Source organism: Elephantulus edwardii, unplaced genomic scaffold (assembly GCF_000299155.1).
Source record: "Elephantulus edwardii isolate Elephantulus edwardi_28Jun2011 unplaced genomic scaffold, EleEdw1.0 scaffold00021, whole genome shotgun sequence".
NCBI lineage: Eukaryota > Metazoa > Chordata > Mammalia > Macroscelidea > Macroscelididae > Elephantulus > Elephantulus edwardii.
This window is the reverse complement of record NW_006399771.1, coordinates 4,801,352-4,820,858: the sequence shown is the minus strand read 5'-3', so window position 1 is coordinate 4,820,858 and position 19,507 is coordinate 4,801,352. Positions and strand designations below refer to the sequence as shown.

The window sequence follows — 19,507 nt, the reverse complement described above, 5'->3', positions numbered from 1 at the left end:
CAGAGGAGCATGGCCTTTGGGTAGCTCTACAGACTGTGTCACCAGGGCATTCTAAAGATATTACAGTACATTTTATTTTTCCTTTTGCTTGTGTAATGTTTCAGGATTTTTGCCATAATTTAAGAAGTAGTTTTAAGTGTGTGTCAATAATTTCCCTTAGGAGGTATCAGAGATTATACTCTCAGAAAATAATTTCTCTATTATGCATCTACAAGCTATCTGTATACTGGGTTCCTTCCAACACACTTTGTCGTTAAACTTGTAATAAAATCAGACTGGAAATACCAGATGAAAACGCTGGCTTACAGATTTTACTGGCTTTTATTAACTACTTGAAGCTTTGATATAATTTACATTCTTTTTTCTAAAGGTAATATTTAAAATAAAGATTGCTATTTTAAACAGACAACATCATAAAGGTCAGACATTAAGGTCAGAAAGAAGTCATTATAATTAAGTTGACAACAGCACGACATCCCCTCCAGCCATCTCAGAGTCCTGGCTGTGGTTTGAGCTGATACCAGTGTCAGAGTCTGTGTCATTTGTGTACATGTTAAATACTCTTTGAGTAAATGGAGGAACGTCCCCACTGCTGTGAGGAACTTCAAGTTCCTTCTCTCTGTTTTCGTTTAGCTGGCATCCATCTTTATTACCAATGTGAAGTGAATTGAGCTCCTTGGCCAGAAGCTCATATTCCTTTGCTTTCATCTGAAGCAATGAGTCAGTGTATTTAATCTCTTTTTGGATCCCACTCAAGTGGGAGTGGATTTTCAAACCAGCTTTCATGCTTTTCTCTAAATCACACTTAACACTTTCCAAGTCTGCACATTCCAGTTCACCCACAGCAGCCTCTTCTGTGTCTTCATTTATCTCAAAGCAAACACTTTGCACCTCTTTCTCTATTTCTGTGGAGAGCTTATCAATGAGCATTCTGTAATATCGGAGTCGCTCTTCCAGTTGTACAATTCCATTACATTTGCTCAAGTCCTCCAGTAACTCGCTTTCATCAAACTGAAAGTCTAGTTTTTGTTCAACATCTCTGAAGCTAGGTATTAAATATGCATCCTGGACATAATTTTCACCGTCATTCTCTATGCGATCAAGGTGGAACTTAGCCTCACACTGCTCGATTTCTAGATCCAGCTCTTTCATTCTCTTGACTTGCTGATGAATTGTGTGGTCCTGGGAAATAATCAGATGAACTAACGTCTCCATGCTCTCTCTATCTTGGGAAATCATGTCTTGCTTAATTTTAGCTAGTTTCCTGAAGGTTTTCCTGACTATTCTTTTTTGTTTATCCGGTGGTAATGTCTTCATGTAATTTGCTGGGCTGAGTTCCCACTGTTTTTCTGTGTTTTGTACCAGTTTAGCTTCAGCTGTCCGCCACAGGGGGGCTGGAAGGAAAGCATCTGCTTTAACCAAAACAAATTGCATATTGGGCTGCTCGTCTCCCCATGCTTTCCACAACTTGAGGATTCTAGTTAGAGGAGGAAGAGCACGTTCTGAGCCTCTCCACTTTTCTATGATGCAGTAGTCACTGGGCTTTCCCAGAAGAAATCGTTTCTCTCCAAGTGTAGCCTCATGTTCCTCCAGCAAAGCCTGGATGACATCAGCAGCGGTAGTATGTTTAGTTAACCCACAGACAATCTTTTCTTCTTGGCAAACCCAAACCACAATTTCCTTCTCTTCTGAGTCCATGTCCTTAGTTGGAGATCTGAAAGAAAAACAAAGCAGATTATATTTCTGTCATCACTGGTGTAAGTTCAGAATGATGGGTAATGCGTACAATCCTTTTAATTTTACATTCTATGCAGATGCATTTTGAGGTGGAGACTATCAGAAGTCTTAGAGGCAGGAAAAAAAAACCAACAAAAAAACCAAACACAAAAATAAAACAATTAAAGACTGTACAAATTATCTCAATTTCATTGTAGGTACTAGAAAAAAGGAATTGATAAAGACAATTGCAGCCACAATGTGTTGTTGTTGTTGTTGTTGTTGTTGTTGTTATGTGTCCTCAAGTTGCCTGTGACTCATACAAAAGCCTTAAACCCTGCCCTATCCTGTGCCAATCTTTTTGTCTCTGACACACCTACCCCTATTACCCCAGGCACTTAATCAATTCATCTTATCGAGGGTCTTCCTCTCCTGTGCTATCTTTCCACCTTCCTAAGCGTGATGTCCCTCTCCAAGGATTGATCCTGCCTTGCAACATGTCCAAAGTATGTCATAGGAAGCTTCAGAATCCTTGTCTCCAAGGAGCAGCCTGGTTTAACCCTCTTCAAGACAAATTGTTTCATTTTCTTGGCAGTTCATGGTACATTCAATACTCTTCTCCAACACCACAACTCAAAGCATCAATTCTTTTTCTATCCTCCCTAGTAATTATCCAGCTTTCTGGTACAAAGCAAGTGATAACAAAGATCATGGCCTGGATCAGGTGCACCTTGTCTCCAGACTGACATTATTGCTCTTCAGTACTTTGGAGAGGTCGCTGACAGCAGATTTTACCAATGAAATATGTGTTTTAATTTCCTGGCTGCTGGTGTCAAGAGTGTTGACTGTGGAGCTAAACAAACTAAATCTGTTTACAGTCTCAATCTCTTTACCACCTATCATGATGCTATCAATTGGCCCAGTGGTAAGAATCTTTGTCTTCTTGATATTGCTCTTCAACCCATATTGAAGACTACAGTTCTTGACCTTCTGCAGCAAAGATTTCAGGTCCTTCTCAGTGTCAACAAGCAGGGTTGTGTCATCTGCATAACACAGATCATTGATGAGTCTTCCTCCAATTCTTATGCTACATTTCTCCTCATAGAGCCCAGTCTCCCAGATAATCTGTTCTGCATATAGACTGAAAAGGTAGAACACTTGATAGTGTTTATGCAAAACCTATAGTTGGACCAGGAGGCAGTCATCAGAACAGAGCAAGGGAACACTACTTGGTTCAAAATTAACAAGGGCGTACACCAGGGATGTGTCCTATATCCATATTTTTTCAATCATCCACAATAGAAGTATAGTTTAATTAGTTAAAGTTCAATTAGTAATCAAATAAGTGATACATAAGTGGAAATGGGTCAAAACAATTTTGCTGGAGCTTTAGGAATAGTTAAGGGAAATGGACACATAGGTAAGAATGGTGGGAGGATATCAGAATTATAAGTCAAAGCATATCTGAATATATTATGGACATATCAACCTGTATGCAGAACAGATTATCCGAGAGCTTGGGCTCTATGAGGAGAAGTGTGGTGTCAGGATTGGTGGAAGTTCTATTAACAATTTGTGTTATACAGATGACACAACCCTGCTTGCTGAAACTGAGGAGGACCTCATGCACTTGCTGCAGAGTGTCAAGGACTGCAGCCTTCAGTATGGACTGAGGCTCAATGTCTAGAAGACAAAGATTCTCACCACTGGACCAATTGGCAGCATCAGGATGGATGGTGAAGAGCTTGAGATTGTTCACAGCTTCAGTTTGCTCGGCTCCATGGTCAATACTCTTGGCACCAGCTGCCAGCAAATAAAAAAAAAACCACAAACGTATTGTGATGGGAAAGTCTGCTGTTAGGGACCTCTCTAAAGTACTCAAGAGCAATGGTGTGTCTCTGGAAACTATGGTGCGTCTGGTACAGGCCATGGTCTTTGCAATTACTTGTTATGCATCAGAGAGTTGGACAATGACTAGGGAGGACAGGAGGAGAGCTGATGCCTTTGAGCTGTGGTGCTGGAGAAGAGTATTGAATGTACCCTGGACTGCCAAGAAAACAAACAGATTCATCCTGGAGAGGGTTAAACCAGGCTATTCCTGGGAGGCAAGAATTCGGAGGCTTCGTCTGACATACTTTGGACATGTTGCCAGGAGGGACGGGTCCTTGGAGAGGGACATCATATTTGGAAGGGTGGAGGGACGGCACAGGAGAGGAAGACCCTCTATGGGGTGGATTGATTCAGTGACTGGGGTAATCGGGATGGGTGTGTCAGAGGCAGTGCGATTGGCACAGGATAGAGCAGGGTTTAGGGCTATTGTACATAGGGTAGCTATGAGTCGCAAGTGACTCGATGGCACATACAACAGCAACAACATCAGCCAAAAAAAGCAACAAGGACACAAACATGAATAAATAAATAAATTTGATAGTAACAAATACCTGATTTGTAAATAAATAATATAGTGAACATGATGAGGAAGCTCTGGCATCAACTCAGAGCCATTGGTTTCAAATCTACCAGTTGTTCCAAAGGAAAATAATAGACTTCACAGTGAGAAAGATGGACAATCTCCTCCTATTTTACTGCCTCTAAAAACCCTTTGGAGGGTCAGCTATGAGTCAGTTTCATGAAGAAAGCTAACCATAACAGGAAGAAACAGAGGTCTATTTTATAGCGTCCTTTGGAGAAGGTTCATGAAAAAAGATCACATTGAAATGAAACCAATAACCTATTGCTATAAGTTCATTCCTGTTCAACCCCACAGGATACAGTAGACCTATTTCACAGGGTTTCAAAGACTATAATCTTAATAGAAGCAGACTGACACGTTTGTACCACAAAGTGGCTGGTGAGTTCCAACTGCCAATATTTTGGGAAGACTTCAAGGAAGAATGAAAAGAAGTGCAAAGGTCACAAAGAGTATTTAAGGAACAGAAAAAACCTGAGAATAATAGAGTTAAAAGGTATTGCTATGTACATACACTGTTGGTGGGATAGTAAAATGGTACACCCACTCTGGAAGGAAGTTTGGCACATCCTTAGAAACTAAACATAGAGATTCCATATGACCCATCTATACCATTGCTAGGAATATACCCTAAGGAAAACAGAATTGAGATACAAATGGAGATTTGTACACCAGTGTTCATAGCACTCAAGCAAGAACATAGAAACAGCCCTGTAGTGTTAGTTTAAAAGTTTGCTTTTCTAGCCATTAAGTTAGTCCCCTGTAGTCTCCAGCTACCTTAAGTGCAGACACATGGTTTTGCAAATGATCAACAGCTGTTGGAATAGGATAAAAGAGAGACTGAATCCCACAAAGAGCAGCAAGTCTTGAGGGAGACTGAAGCAAGACTATGGTGGTGATACCTTGGTGATGGTGGTGGAGATTACTGTGGATGAATGGTTGCAAGGTGTAACCAGAGGAGCCCCGAGATAAAGTCCACAGTTAAAGGTTTTGTTATTCTTGCAGAATAATGCAAGGAAAAGTTAACTGCTGAACTTTAAACCAAAGCCTGGACTAATTGAAGAATTGTGCCTTGGAACTTCTGTGCTAAAACCTGGAGTCGTACTGGGTGATATTTGCCTCCTCCACTCTCCAACTTATTTTCCTAGTAAATCCCACTCAGTACCACAGTCCATGTGTCAACAACAAATAAATTCTTGTTACTGGGGTGACTGTACAGACACAATGAGGCTGGTCTATGGGCTCTTTATCTGCTGTCTGCACTGGGGTGGAGAGGCTGTGCTATTCTTCCTTCCTCTGTCCCTTTTAGAGAGTGTTCATGGCCCTGTGCCCACATGTCTCGTATTTTGCTCTTTTTGCAAATGTCCATTAACAGATTAACAGGATTGAGAAATTGTGATACATTCAAATGATGAAATACTATGCAGCACTCAGGAGCAACAATTTTCAAAAATACTATGTAATATGGGAGAGGCTAGAGTGCATTTTGCTTAGTGAACTAAATTAGGCGCATAAGAATAAATACTGTATAAAACTATTATTGCAAAAAACAGAAGGATAACCAGCAAGATGTGTGTGAATATTTAAAGAAGGGAGGGGAAGGTGCTGGGGGGCTGAGGGTTGGAGATTGAGTATCATGTGGTCATAGAGTTTGCTGGGTGGAGGGAGGGGGAGGAAAAAACAACAACAAAAAACCAACAAACCACAGTGTTTATGAATGAAACACAACTAAAAAAAAACAAAACAACAAACCAACAAAACAATGAGAGTTGTTGCTAGGGGAAGGAGAGAGACATTAAAACATAGTTCATAACATACCATTCTGATTTTTTCCCCCCAGACTTCCATTTTTAAAAGACCTGATTTCTGTGGAATGTATAGACTGAAAAACAAAAATTTTTAAATCCAATCTAAATTCAAAGGCAGAAAAGTTGAGCTGAAAGGGCACAGCTGCAGTTTAGGATAGATAATAACTGGGTGGACGAGGGGTTTAGATGTAGACACATAAGAAGTGATCCAAATTGGAATTTTCTTTTAAATTTTTTTAAATGGTATTACTTTTTGTGTGTGTACCATCAAATCAGATCTGACTGGTACATGAGGAGATTTCCCATCCTTCTCCAGCAGAGCATCTGGTGGATTCAAACCATGTACCTCTGGGTTTGCAGTGCACCTTCTTGCCACTAGGCCACCAGAGCTCCCTCAAATTGGGATATATTTTTTAAAAGGTATTTGACAGTAATTGACACTATAGTTTAGAGGAGCACAGGAGAAAGGAATAGAAATACAAAAAGGTCTGTTGAACAAAAATAAAAGACACTGATAGTAAAAGAAGCTAGAAATATGTGTCTTATCTATGTCATTTTTACTGGTGAAGTTTTTTAGATACTTTCCATCATAACTATTAATCAAACTGTCTTACACGAGATCTCCTTAAAGATTTCTAAGAACAAGTAATATGGAAAAATTATAATATGATTTATGGAGATTCAAGACTTTTAAGTAATAATTAGCTTGTTATGAACATTACTCAGAGTCATTCATCACCCTACTTTTGTAACATCCTCAAAGGGTATGGCTCCCTGAAGCACATTCCAAAGAAATTTTCACTGGCTTCTAAAATCTTTCAATACTTAGAATTTATAGTGTTTATATTCTAGTGGCAACAGTGACTAAGTCTATGTCATGATGTTACTTAAAGTGAATTAATTATTATACTTTGGTTATTAACTTTCCTGAAGTCATAAAGTGATTACTAATGTCACCAAGCAACATAAAAGATCAGACCCTCTTCTTAACATAGAGTACCCAATAATATTTAAATATTCAATTATAGTAAACAAAAAATGTCAAATAATAATTGTTCTCTGTAAAACTCTCATTGTAATAACTCAGTATTAACCAGTATGTTTCCAAAGGAATGTGGTACCCTGACAATATCTGTAATTCATAATTTAAAAACATCAAGCAACAAAAATAGGATGCAACTTAAAACAATTACTTTTGTTAGTGGAGATAAACGGAAAAATAATATACATATGCATCGTAAATCAAATACAATAAATTGTCAAAATAATTTATACTAACCACTGTCTTTTTTAATGCATATTTAGCACCATTTTGGTTAAATACATCTTTATTTTAATCTCTTTTCACTATGTATATGCTGTTGTTATTATATATTGTCAAGGTGAAACTCATTCATAGGTGAACTCCAGTGAGTCTTCCTGAGGCTATAAGGCACACAGGAGGAAATTGCCCGTCTTTCTCCTGTGGGGCAACTGGTTGATTTGAACCACTTGCCTTTTAAGTTGACAGCACAATTCCTTAATACTATGCATATGCAATTACGAAAATTAATGCAAATTTTTGTATACTACATAGTTAGAAATTTGGTAAAACTTGAGTTTCTGAGTGATAAATTTTCACAGGAGGCTACTGCCTCATATTTCACCCTTAGAGCAGAAGATTTGAATCCCTGACCCTATGGTTAACAGTCTAACACACAATTCACAAAGCCACAAAGGCCTCTATTAACTTCAATAAAATCATTTTCTAGTGAAAACTCCTTTTAAGAATACTTGGTTTTATCATCAAACTTATCAGATAATGCCAGTAGCTATTATATTATTAAGGACATCTTTAGTTTATCTAGGGGGTACTGCTGGATTGGTCCACATATAGTTGCCACGCTAACAACCCAAAGGATTTGCTTTTTTGCAGTCTGATTGTGCCAGGAGCTTCACAGAAGAAAGATGGGCAGTCAGCTCCTGAGTGATTTACAGCCTTATAAATCTTCTAAAGAGTCAGCTAGGAGTCTCCAACTCAACATGAGATTTTTGAGCTTTATTCTTATTTTAGTGTACAAGGTTGAACTGCAAAAATACTTTTGGAAAGAACCAGCATTACAGAAAGTGACCCTCAGCATGTAACATATGACAGACGCTGATTTAAACTTTTGGATATACATTACTTCATTTAATCCTCTGACACACACAAGCCTATAGCAGCAGTCTCTGTTTCAAACTATCTGGCTGATGATCTTCCTCTCTGTCAGAGCTAAGGAGAATGGCACAGGGTAGAAGAGGGCTCAGTTCTCTTGTTCACTGAGTCACTATGAGTCCATACTCAAGTTGACATCATGTAACAACAAAATTATTCCTCACAATTCTATAAGATTCTACAAATCTTGTGATTTAAACATGTGGCTTATATTGTTGTTGTTGTTGTTTGGTGCCGTGGAGTTGTATACGACTCATAGTGACCCTATGAACTGTTCGAACAGCCTGAGCACTGTTCGTACATAGAGTTTCCGGAGACAAGCCATTTTGGAAGTGGATGCCGCTCCTGCTTCCAGGCTTGATTTAGTTGGGAAGCTCCAGCCAACACTGTCCACCATGGGTACCCCATTACCACGGTTGGCACATCACATGGCCTATATTAGTGGGGGGAAAATCATGCGTATGTTTGGAGGCACAGGTATGTGTGAAGCAGTTGGATTACAAAAGATTTTTCTTGTCTTGGTGAGGATCAGGTGTGGACTGGTGTGTTGATTTGGTTTTTTGTTAGTTCGCAATCGGGTATGAGATGATTGGATTTACCAGATTTAGCTAACAATGAGCTGTAGGTTGGAAGCTTCTTGCTTTAGGGTCAGTTAGGACCTGGGGACAGGCTTTGTATTAAAAAGCTGGTTGGGCCCTCAATCTGTGGCGCTCAGGCCTGGTATTAATTGTGTTTAGAATGAACATTCTTCTAAGTGGTACAGCTCTAGTCTGTCAATTTGCTGTACTGTGGTAACTTGGAGTTACTGTGATGCTTAATGCTTTGCCACTGGAGTGTCTACCCACTGTGGACAGTGTTTGGTGGAACTCCCAGACTGAGTGAGGTTTAGAAGCAGAAGTGGCATCCACTTCCTAAACCACCTGCCTCTGGAAACTCAATTAACAACAATAGTTACTGAACAACGTTCAGGTCTTTTGGTCATGGAGTCGCTATGAGTTGTGCTCAACTCAACGGCTCTTAATAACAAAATGTTTTATACAAGAAACACTGTAAATATATAAATTAACCTTTGATAATAATGAGTCATGAAATAAAAAAAAACAACATTCCTCACACTCCTTAGAATACTTAACTGTTCAAGTAAGTTCTTTCCCCCAGTGTTGTCACTGCAAAAAATGCGCAGAAATGTCATATCTTTTGTGCCTTTTTTGATGTTGTTATGTGCCATCAGTTGCAGTCTCATGGAAACCCTGTATACAACAGACCTTATGTTATCCTGTGTCAACCTCATCATAATCTTACATATGCTTTAGCCCATTGCTACAATCATTGTGTCAGTCAATTTGGCTGAAGATCTTCCTTTGTCTGATCTTTAAACTTTATCATTGTATCTTTTCCTAAGGACTTGTCCCTTCTGATAACATACTCAAAGCATCTGAGGTGAAACCTCAGCATCTTTGCCTCTAAGGAGCACTTCTGAAAGGCTAAGGTACCTCCCTTAGGTAACAAAACACATACATTTATCTCTTTACTGGTCTTTCTTTAAGTTAGTCTCTGCACCTTGCTCCTTTTCTGTCTGGGAAACACCAGAGTTGAACCTGTAGCTAAGGAAAAACAACCCCAAACCCTCTCTGCCCTTTAGTAGATTCCAATTCACTGAGACCTTTCAACTCAAAGCAAAGGAGAACTGACCCAAAGGGTTGCTGAGGCTGCAGTCTTTATGGACAGAGACCGCCATACCTTTCTCACAGCAGTGGCTAGTGGTTTATGTTAATGGACCTTTATGTTAGTAGCCAAGATTTTTAACACTGTGTCACTACAGCTCCTTAAGAATGACACATGATAAAACAAAAATAAAATAAAAAAGAATGACACATGATTTAAAAACACAGTCCTACACTACAGAGAATACTGACATTAGGAGTGCTTTACATTGATTATTTTTTAATATTATTATAATTATTCTTCACATGAGTAGGAAATGGAAAGCTATATTGGGGAGGCCACAGAGTTAAAAAATTCAATTTTCAAAATGATACTAATTAGCTCAGGGTCATATATGTGTTGGAGAATCAACATTATTCATTTTTTAACATTAATAAGGACTCAGGATAACTATCTTACTTTGTGTTATTTATTGCAGGATAAACCAGTGATAGTATTTTCACATTGCTGTTATGTGCTGTAGAATTGCCTACGACTCCTAATGACCCTATGTACAACAGCTCTGGTGCCTGCACTATCCAGAGCCAGTCTCACGGACTTCAACACACCTACTCCTACTGCTCCAGTGAAAATTAGTGTCTTGATCAATAGACTCATACCATTTTATAGTGTTAAAAAAATATATCCATGTCTGACTGGTTGTAAACTTTTTTTTTTTTAAATCTGTTCTCATATCCTAAATGATGTCCTTGTAATATCTTGGGTCAGCTATTCCCAAGTTTTTTGGAGAGATTTTATCAACATCTTTCAGCTAGGTAATTAAACTCAAAAGTAATGGCCATTCATCACTGAACTTAAGCAATAACTCTAACATAATAGATTATGGTTTACCATATCTAAATTGTATTTTAGAGCAGGCTTAGAATTTGAGAATTGTGTTTATTTTATAATATGGATTTAATTGAGTTTCATTAGTATTTTTTAAGTGATATTTTTATCACAGTTTATGGAGAACGTTTCCCTAACTGCCCCCCCAACCCCATTTGCTCTTCTCTTTCGGGGAAAAAAACCCCTAACTTTCATTGTTGTACAATTCCCGACACCCCGACCCCAGTCCACTTTACTATGCTTTGTAGTGCTAACAGTATTTATTTGGTCTTTACAGTACTGCAAAATTAACAGTGGAAGTAAATACACACTTTAACATTAAAATTTGGTGTGGTTTTTGTGTCTGTTTTGCTGGTTTTTGTAAAAGAAATTTTCTTTTTCCTGATAATCTTATAGTTCTTCAAATGGTTAAATACAGAGTTGCCATGCTGTTGCTGTTATTGAGTGCCATTAAATTGAGTCTGACATTGAATTTGAGCTGTGATGCTAGAGAAGAGTAATGAGGGTACCATGGACTGCTAGGAAAACAAACAGATTCATCCTGGAAAGGGTTAAACTGGGTGGCTCTTTGGAGGCAAGGATTCTGAGGCTCCGTCTAACATACTTTGGACATGTTGTAAGGAGGGACCTGTCCTTGGAGAGGGACATGATGCTTGGGAGGGTTGAGGGACAGCACAGGAGGGGATCGATTCAGTGACTGAGGTAATCGGGATGGGTGTGTCGAGGCAGTGCGTTTGGCACAGGACAGAGCAGAGTTTAGGGCTGTTGTACACAGGGTCGCTATGAGTCACAAAGGACTTGAGGGCACATAACAACAACAACAACAACATAGCAACCTTTACAAAAGAATGAAGCATCATCCAGTCCAGCCTTGTTCTTGTCCTAAAGCTGTTCCTGTGTTTGAGGCCCTTGCTGCAGTGTTGGATCAATCATCACATTGACCTTTGTCAATACCTCAGCAAGGGATTTCCTTTTTCTTTGACTTTCTGCTTTGTCAATCTTAATGTCCTTTTCCAGAGCCCTCCAGATAAGATGCTTCCACATAAGAAACCATGTGAGATGAAGTCTCAGCAACATTCTAGCTTTTCTCATTCCAAGAGATAGGTGTTTCTCCTTTTGTCAATCCAGTGTACATCAATATTGTTTACTGCACAACAATTCAAAGGTAGTATTTCTTCTTTAATCTCCTTTAATCATTGTTCAGTTTTACATGCACGTGAGGCAACTGAAAAAAAAGTCAGGCTCCTTTTAGTCTTCACAGTAGTATCCTTGCTCTTTAGCCCCTTTGGAGGTTTTACACAACAGACAAATCCATAAACCGCTACATGGAAGAAAGATAGACAATCTCCTTCCCTGTGATTTCCAGGCTTTGATACCCCATTGGTGGGTTAGCTAGGAGTTGCTTTGGACTCCATGATGCATAGCAACAACAGCAACAAAATTATAAATTATTATTTATAGGAAGATAGTTCCTAATTGCCAAAAGATAGGAGGAACAGGACAAATGTTAATCAAATTAATTAATAAAGACATTTGAGTCAATTTAATAAATGTTCCTCAAATGAATTATAAACTAAGTTAGGTCAACTGGATAGACACATTGTCATTGTTCAATTTGTAAATCAATATGATACTCCATAAAGTAGAATTTAGTCAAAGCATTGCTTTGAAGTATAGTATTTAACATTCCCAATGTATTACAATTTATGTAGTGTCCTGAATATATTATATAGCCTGAAAGATTTGAATCAGTTATTCATAATGTTACATATAAATTTATTAATAAGTAAATCTAAAAATTATGCCTGAGTAAATAAATTACTTTAAATTTTGATTCTGAGTAAAACACACCCCAATCTTTAAAATGTAAAATATTTTAAAACTAAATACATGTTGAAAAACTGCATAAGACTTGTACTCTGAATTGATTTCCCTGGCTTATCTATCTTCAATAACAGCTCATGACAAATAAGAATATGATTGCTCTTAATGTCTAAACTATGATTCTCTATGTAATAACTTATTTCAAACAATCACTTTTTACTGAATTTTAATAAGACTGGTAATTAGAAGTAATTTAAAATATTATATACAAAAAATTATCTACTTTATCATTGTTGTTGTTATGTGCCATTAAGTCACTTTGAACTTAGTGTGATCCCATGTACAACAGCTCTAAATCTTGCTCTATATTAAGCCAATCTCATTGTCTCTAACACACCCACACCCATTATCCCAGTCACTGAGTCAATTCATCTCATTGAGGGTCTTCCTCTCTTGTGTTGTCCCTCCACCCTCCCAAGCATCATGTTTCTCTCCAAGAACTGGTCCCTCCTTACAAGATGCCCAAAGTATGTCAGACTTCAGAATCCTTGCCTCCAAGGAGCGGCCTAGTTTCGCTCTCTCCAGAATGAACCTGTTTGTTCTCCTTGCAATCCATGGTATATTCCATGGTATTTCCATTTATCTCATCTGCATATGTGACCACACAGTGAATAAGGAAGAACAGAGAAGAACTGATTCCCTACAATTGTGGTGTAAGAGAAGAGTACTGACTATATTGTTATTGAATGCAAGGGGTTCTTTACACAGTAATTGCCAATTACTTGACAATTAATTGACAGAGTGATTACAATATCCAAAGCACTTAAATGCAAATCTGGAAGAGCATGGAAAATTCTCTTAAATATTATCTCCTTTTATAAGAAGGGTCATAGGATTTTATACTTAGACAATGTTAACATATTACTGTATTGAAAGAGAACAGTTTTCAGTTAGTAATACACAAACTTGGTTTAGGTGCTAATCTGTTTAACATATGACTGAGAATAACAGTTTCAAATACATAAATCCAGTAAAGATGCATTATCCCTCCTGGTATACAGACAATTTAAGGTACAATTCACATGTGATTGAGAAAAATACAATTTTGGGATTCTAAGGTATAGTTTGTAGTTAACACACAAGTTGGGGCACAGTTTACAAATGACTGAGAAAAGACAAATGCTACTTCAATGAAAGATGCATTTCTCCTCCTGGTAAACATACAGTTTAAGTATTCTGCTTGACTACAGAGATGTTAAGATAGAGTCTGAGGACCAAATGAATTTTAAATATATGATTTGACCATTTTTGTAGGCTGAATGATGTCAGTTTTACAATTATACTATATGTTTGAATAATCCTGACCACCCTATGAGAATTGCCAAAAGAACAAACAAATCAATCTTAGAAATACAGCTAGAATGCTCCTTAGAAGCAAAGACAATAATTAGTCACGTACTTTTGGCTGTTATCAGAAGGGCATGCTATTTGTGAAGCCGAGGGTTAATGAAAAAAGAAGACCCACAATAAAATCATTTGGGACGAGAACAATGGGCTTGAGCACAGCAGCGATCATGAAGGTGGTGATATTTGTACATGAAAGGGTGACTGCGAGTGGGAGCTGATTTGAAATCAGATAACATCAAGAGCTATAATTGTGTATATACTTTTTATATTTCTCATGTATATACTATTCCCAATTATATGTTTATAATAGTTTATTGAATTAACAAGGCTAAATATACAGTAAAGTTATCATGGAAATATTCTGCTTTGTTACACAGCACACTTCTATTTTGCTTATTTATTTACAGATGGCTTAGTCACAAAATGGCTTCAAATTATTAACATTTCTAGAATAATTTCAAAGTTATATGGTTATTGCATTAACTTATGTTTGGGCTCTTAAGTTTATTTTTCTCTCTCCACTGTTAAATCAAAATAATTTTTGAATTATCATCAGTTATAATCTAAAAAATTATTGATACATCATCATCAGTTATAATCTAAAAAATTATTGATACATCTTATAATTTATTATTTCACCTTAATTATCACTAACAGTTATTTTGAATTCTGATAAGTCCATTTGTTTAGCCTCTGCATTCTTAACTGTAATACTATAAAGTATTTACCTCTCTCATATATTTCATAAGGTTATAATAGATAAGAAAAAAGTAATAAAGCTTTGAAAACAAATGTACTGGGTAAATACAAGTTATTAGCAACAATAATAAAATTACTGTTATTACTCTCCAATGCATAATAATACTGCCCTTACTATTTATTCAGGAACTTCACTACATTTTCTACCATAGTTAATAATATTGTGATACAGTATTTTCCTATTTCTCTCATAATATTTTTACACCTGTTTCAGCCACTGGGTTTCATTGTATATACACTACTAACACAAATGTTTAGCTAATAAGATACATTTCTTCAAAAATATTGCATAAGACCACTGTTATAAAAGTAGGATGGATTGGGGGAAATTGTAGAACAGGAAAACAGATAACGAACAATCCACTGGAATAGGTGAAGGGAAGGAGTATCTGAAGGGAATAGATGATTAGATATTATAGGCGTGATAATATCTGGAACAAGATGTGCATTGCAAAGTGAATTTTTCAATCTCTATAAAAGGGGAAGGAGGAAAATATATATTAATGAATGAATGGAAACTCAACATTTCTCTAAATGTTTATTAAAATCACAATCAAAAGGGGGAAATTATCTCTATAGATAAATAAAAAATGCTTTTAATTCCTAATTTTTAATCATGTTATATTGATGAAGACTGTGTTATATCACATTCATAAAGGCCTACCTCACCAAAAAAGATAAGTACATATCTAACTATACTTCTCCAACTACTGCATTTTTTTGTCTTTTTAGAATACCCTCACACGTAAGCAAGCAGATTTCTATGTTAAGTAAGATTCTTCTACTATATATAAGCCTAACTTTCAGAATAGTTTTATATATTTAAAAGTAAAAAATTAAAAATAGAACTCTTTGCAGTAAATGTATAGTCTTGAAAATAGATGATGCCGTAATACCGCTCTTGACTACTATGACAGAGATGACAATAGAGGGCTCCTAATTTCTTATCTTCTGCAGTAAGAGACTTAAAACCTCCGAGCTTTTAGCAAGCAAGGCTGTGTCATGTGCATAATGCAGATTGTTGATGAGTCTTACTCCAGTTATGATGCAAGATTCTTCTTCATAAAGTTCGCTTTTTCAAATTATTTACTCAACATAAAGACTGAATAGATACAGAGAAAGGATACAGCCCTGACACACACTTTTCTTTGTTTCAAACCTTGGTCAAGGTATGTTGTTATTGTTGTTGTTGCATTTTGTAGAGTTGGAACTGACCCATTGAAAATCCAGTGGATTTTCAAAGACAGTTAATCACATAGGAGGAAATTGTCCATCCTTCTCCCAGAGAGCAACTGGTGGCCTTGAACCGCGTGCCTTCGGGATTGTAGGTATAGAGTTCACAAAAGCATAATTAAATGTTCTGTAATTCCCATTTTTCTCAATGTTAACCATAAGGGTTTGGTTTTGTTTTATTTTTTTATGATTCACAGGTAAATTACATTTGCAAAACCAATAAAACACAGATAGGAAGTCTTCTCTCCTTTCAGCTAGGAAATCAAAGACTACAGCCTTCAATGCAGATTATATCTCCACATTGAGAAGATAAAAATCCTTACCACTGAGTCCATAGGCAACACCATGATAGATAAGAAAAGATTGGAATTGGCAGCTATTTCATCTTCCTTGGATCCACCATCAACACACTTGGTACTGGCAGTCATGAGATCAGGAGATCTACTATGTCGTGAAAGTATGTTATCAGTTGTTATTAGGTTCTATCAAGTTGAGTATGACTTTTAGTGACCCTATGAACCACGGATCGGAATCCCGTCCTATCTTGTGCCATCCTTACACTTCCTGACACACTAGAGCCCACTGAGGCAGCCACTGTGTCAATTCGCCTGGCTAAGGATCTTCCTCTCCTTCATTAACACTCCGCCTTTCTGAGCATCATGTCCTTCTCCAAGGAATAGCACCTTCTAACAACATGCTCGAAGTATGTGAGATGAAGTTTCATCATCTTTGCCTCTAAGGATCACTCTGGCTGCATTTTATCCAAGACATATTTATTTGTTCTCTTGACAATCCCTGGGATATTAAGTAATTTGTCCAACACCACAGCTCAAAGGTATCAATTTTTCTTCTGTCATCCTTACTCATTGTCCAACTCTCAGATGCATAGCAAGTACTGACAGTAAAGTGCTGTACCATGTATTGTCAAGGACCTTTCCAAAGTCCTGAAGAGTAACTATGTCAGTTTACAGATCAAGGTGCTCCTGATTCATGCAATTACCTACTATGCATGTCTGAACTGGATGGTAGAAGAATTGATGCCTCTGAGTTGTGGTTTTGAAGAAGATTGCTGAATATCCCATGGATTTCCAAAACAACAAACAGGTATGTCTTAGAGAAGATGCAACCAGAGCATTCCCTGCTTTCAGGGTTGGCAAAACTCATCTCACTTACTTTGGACATTTTGTTAAGAGAGGCTATTTCTTGGAAAGGGGCACCATGCTTGGAAAGGTAGAGGGTCAGTGAAGGAGAGGAAGATTTTTCAACAGATAGAGTGATACAGTGACTACAGCAATGGCTTCGAGTCTGTGGATGATAAGGACAGAATTTGACAGGGTTGAGCTCTGTTGTTCATAACGTAGATATGAATTGTGCATGACTCAATGCCACCTAACAACAGTGGCTTCTGTGGTGGTTCAAACCCACCAGCCATTCCTTAGAAGAAAAATGGTCAGTCTCCACCCATTACATTTACATCCTCACAAACGCATTGGAAGGTATGCTATGAGCCAGGATTGATTCATCAGCAAAAAGGAGAGTGAATAGACTGGGAGAAAGATGTGGAACAAAACTCAATCGTAATTAAAAAAATACCAACAAAAAAATCAAGCTAACTGGTCTGATAGAAACTATTGAAAGTTCTAAAATTATGGCCTTTAGTAACCCTTCACTGCTGGAACTGAAATCATTCCTATGACTCAACTTCTAGTCAAGCAACAAACAGATCTATAAAGGAATTAATAGCATCGGAGGGAAACACACTCCTTAGAACAACCAGTCACGCTGGATCATAAGGGCGGTATTGGTCCAGGCAGGTAGAAAGCTCAGAAGGCAGGAAGGGATAGGAAAGAAGGGTTTTTGGAAATGGCAAATGCAAGGAGACAGCAGAAAGAATGGTGCTACAATGTGGATTATAATCAGTCTCCAGAAACATGAAGTGTGAATTCTTGACTAGAAAACTATTTCTCTTTGTTAGCTTTCACTCGACTAACAATAAAAAATTAATATAAAAATATTTTTCTCATTATAATTCCTTTTAACACTACAAAAACACAAATACAGAATTATGAGGAGGTGGTCATTAATAAGTGTCACTCATTCAATCAAGTATTTCATTATTAACATGTCATTAAATGATTTCTATGCACAAGCATTAGAATATGAAACAATTATTTAAGCCTTAATTTGTAAGAAAAAATATTTTTCAAAATGTTAAAATATCTGCTTGTAGACAAATATAAGAGTCTTGGTGGCAGAATGGTTAAGTGCTCTCTTGCTAACTGGCAGGGCAAAGGTTTGAGCCCACCAATTGCTCTTTTGGGGAAATGATTTGGTAAGGTGCTCCAGTGAAAGTTATAGTTCAGAAAATTTGGAGGCGTTTCTACTCTATCCTTCAGTATTATTCAACTGGGAAATGCTGTTTTTGTTGCATACAATAGAGTCAGAACTGACCCACAGCTGACTCTCTGGTGGGTTTTCAGAGGCAGTTAGTCACAGGAGATGAGACTAACCACCCTTCTCTCTTGAAGCATATGGTGGCCTCACACTGTGTGCTTTTGAGATTGCAGCACATCTTCTTGCCACTAGGCCACCAAAGCTCATAGACAACCAGACAGACCCAGAAATTCCTGGTGGCGCAATGGTAAAGATTTGGTTACTGACTCATAAAACTGGCAGTTAGGATGCATTCAGCAAATCTTTGGAATAAGGATTTACTGATCTCATCTCATCATGATACGACCAGAAAACTCTATGGGGCACTTTTACTCTGTCATATCAGGTAACTGTGAGTAAAAAAAATCCAGTCAATGGTACCACACACGCATACATGAGTGCACATATATACGTAGAATTTAAGAGGAAGGCAGACAAAGGTAGAGATAAACGAGCCACATTTAACTGTCTTTATTCAAATTATCTGAAGGAGAATGATTGCGAAATCAGAGCTTAGAATAATCAAAGTGCAGCTTGTCTTCCTCATATATAAACCCAAAGCTGCTATTTTGATTCCAACCTGTAGCACCCCTCCATTGGGTTTCAAGGCTGCAAACCTTTATGATGAGACAACTGCTATCTTTCTCCCTTGACATGGTAGATTTGAACAACAGACCTCTTGGTTAGCAATTCAACATGTAAGACACCGCCAGGGCCTCATGGCTCATGTGTAGTAGATACATAATGAGTACAATAATAAGATTAAGCATGGCAGGGATTGTGAGAATGGTGCAGGATTGGGAAAGATTTTGTTTTGTTGAACATAGTCCTAGCTGACTCAAAAACATCTCACAATAAATGCTAGTTCATTTTAATACATTAAATTTAGCAATACAAGTGTTTCATACTGCCTCCTACTTTCAGAACTGTCAGAATAAATACCATGTTAAGAAGGAAAGATAATTAAATAATAAGCTATTCTTTCAAATCCTTATACATGAACCACTCGGAGCAATCTATAGATATTTGAGAAAAAGATTTGAAACTCTAACGACATTTTCCCACAGAATTTATGCCTTAATTCCTAGTCTATTTTCTAGGTCAGCCCAG

General features: G+C 37.4%; 1 protein-coding gene across 1 annotated transcript in view; it reads right to left on the bottom strand.

The window, feature by feature from the left end:
• Window positions 1–370: 370 nt before the first annotated feature.
• RASSF9 (Ras association (RalGDS/AF-6) domain family (N-terminal) member 9) overlaps window positions 371–19,507 on the bottom strand; it is a 42,159-nt gene continuing 23,022 nt past the window's right edge. The window contains exon 2 of the mRNA XM_006882530.1: window positions 371–1,714. Within this exon, the coding sequence (XP_006882592.1) occupies window positions 454–1,714 (1,261 nt within the window). The 3' untranslated portion in view covers window positions 371–453. The remainder of the gene's footprint in view (window positions 1,715–19,507) is intronic.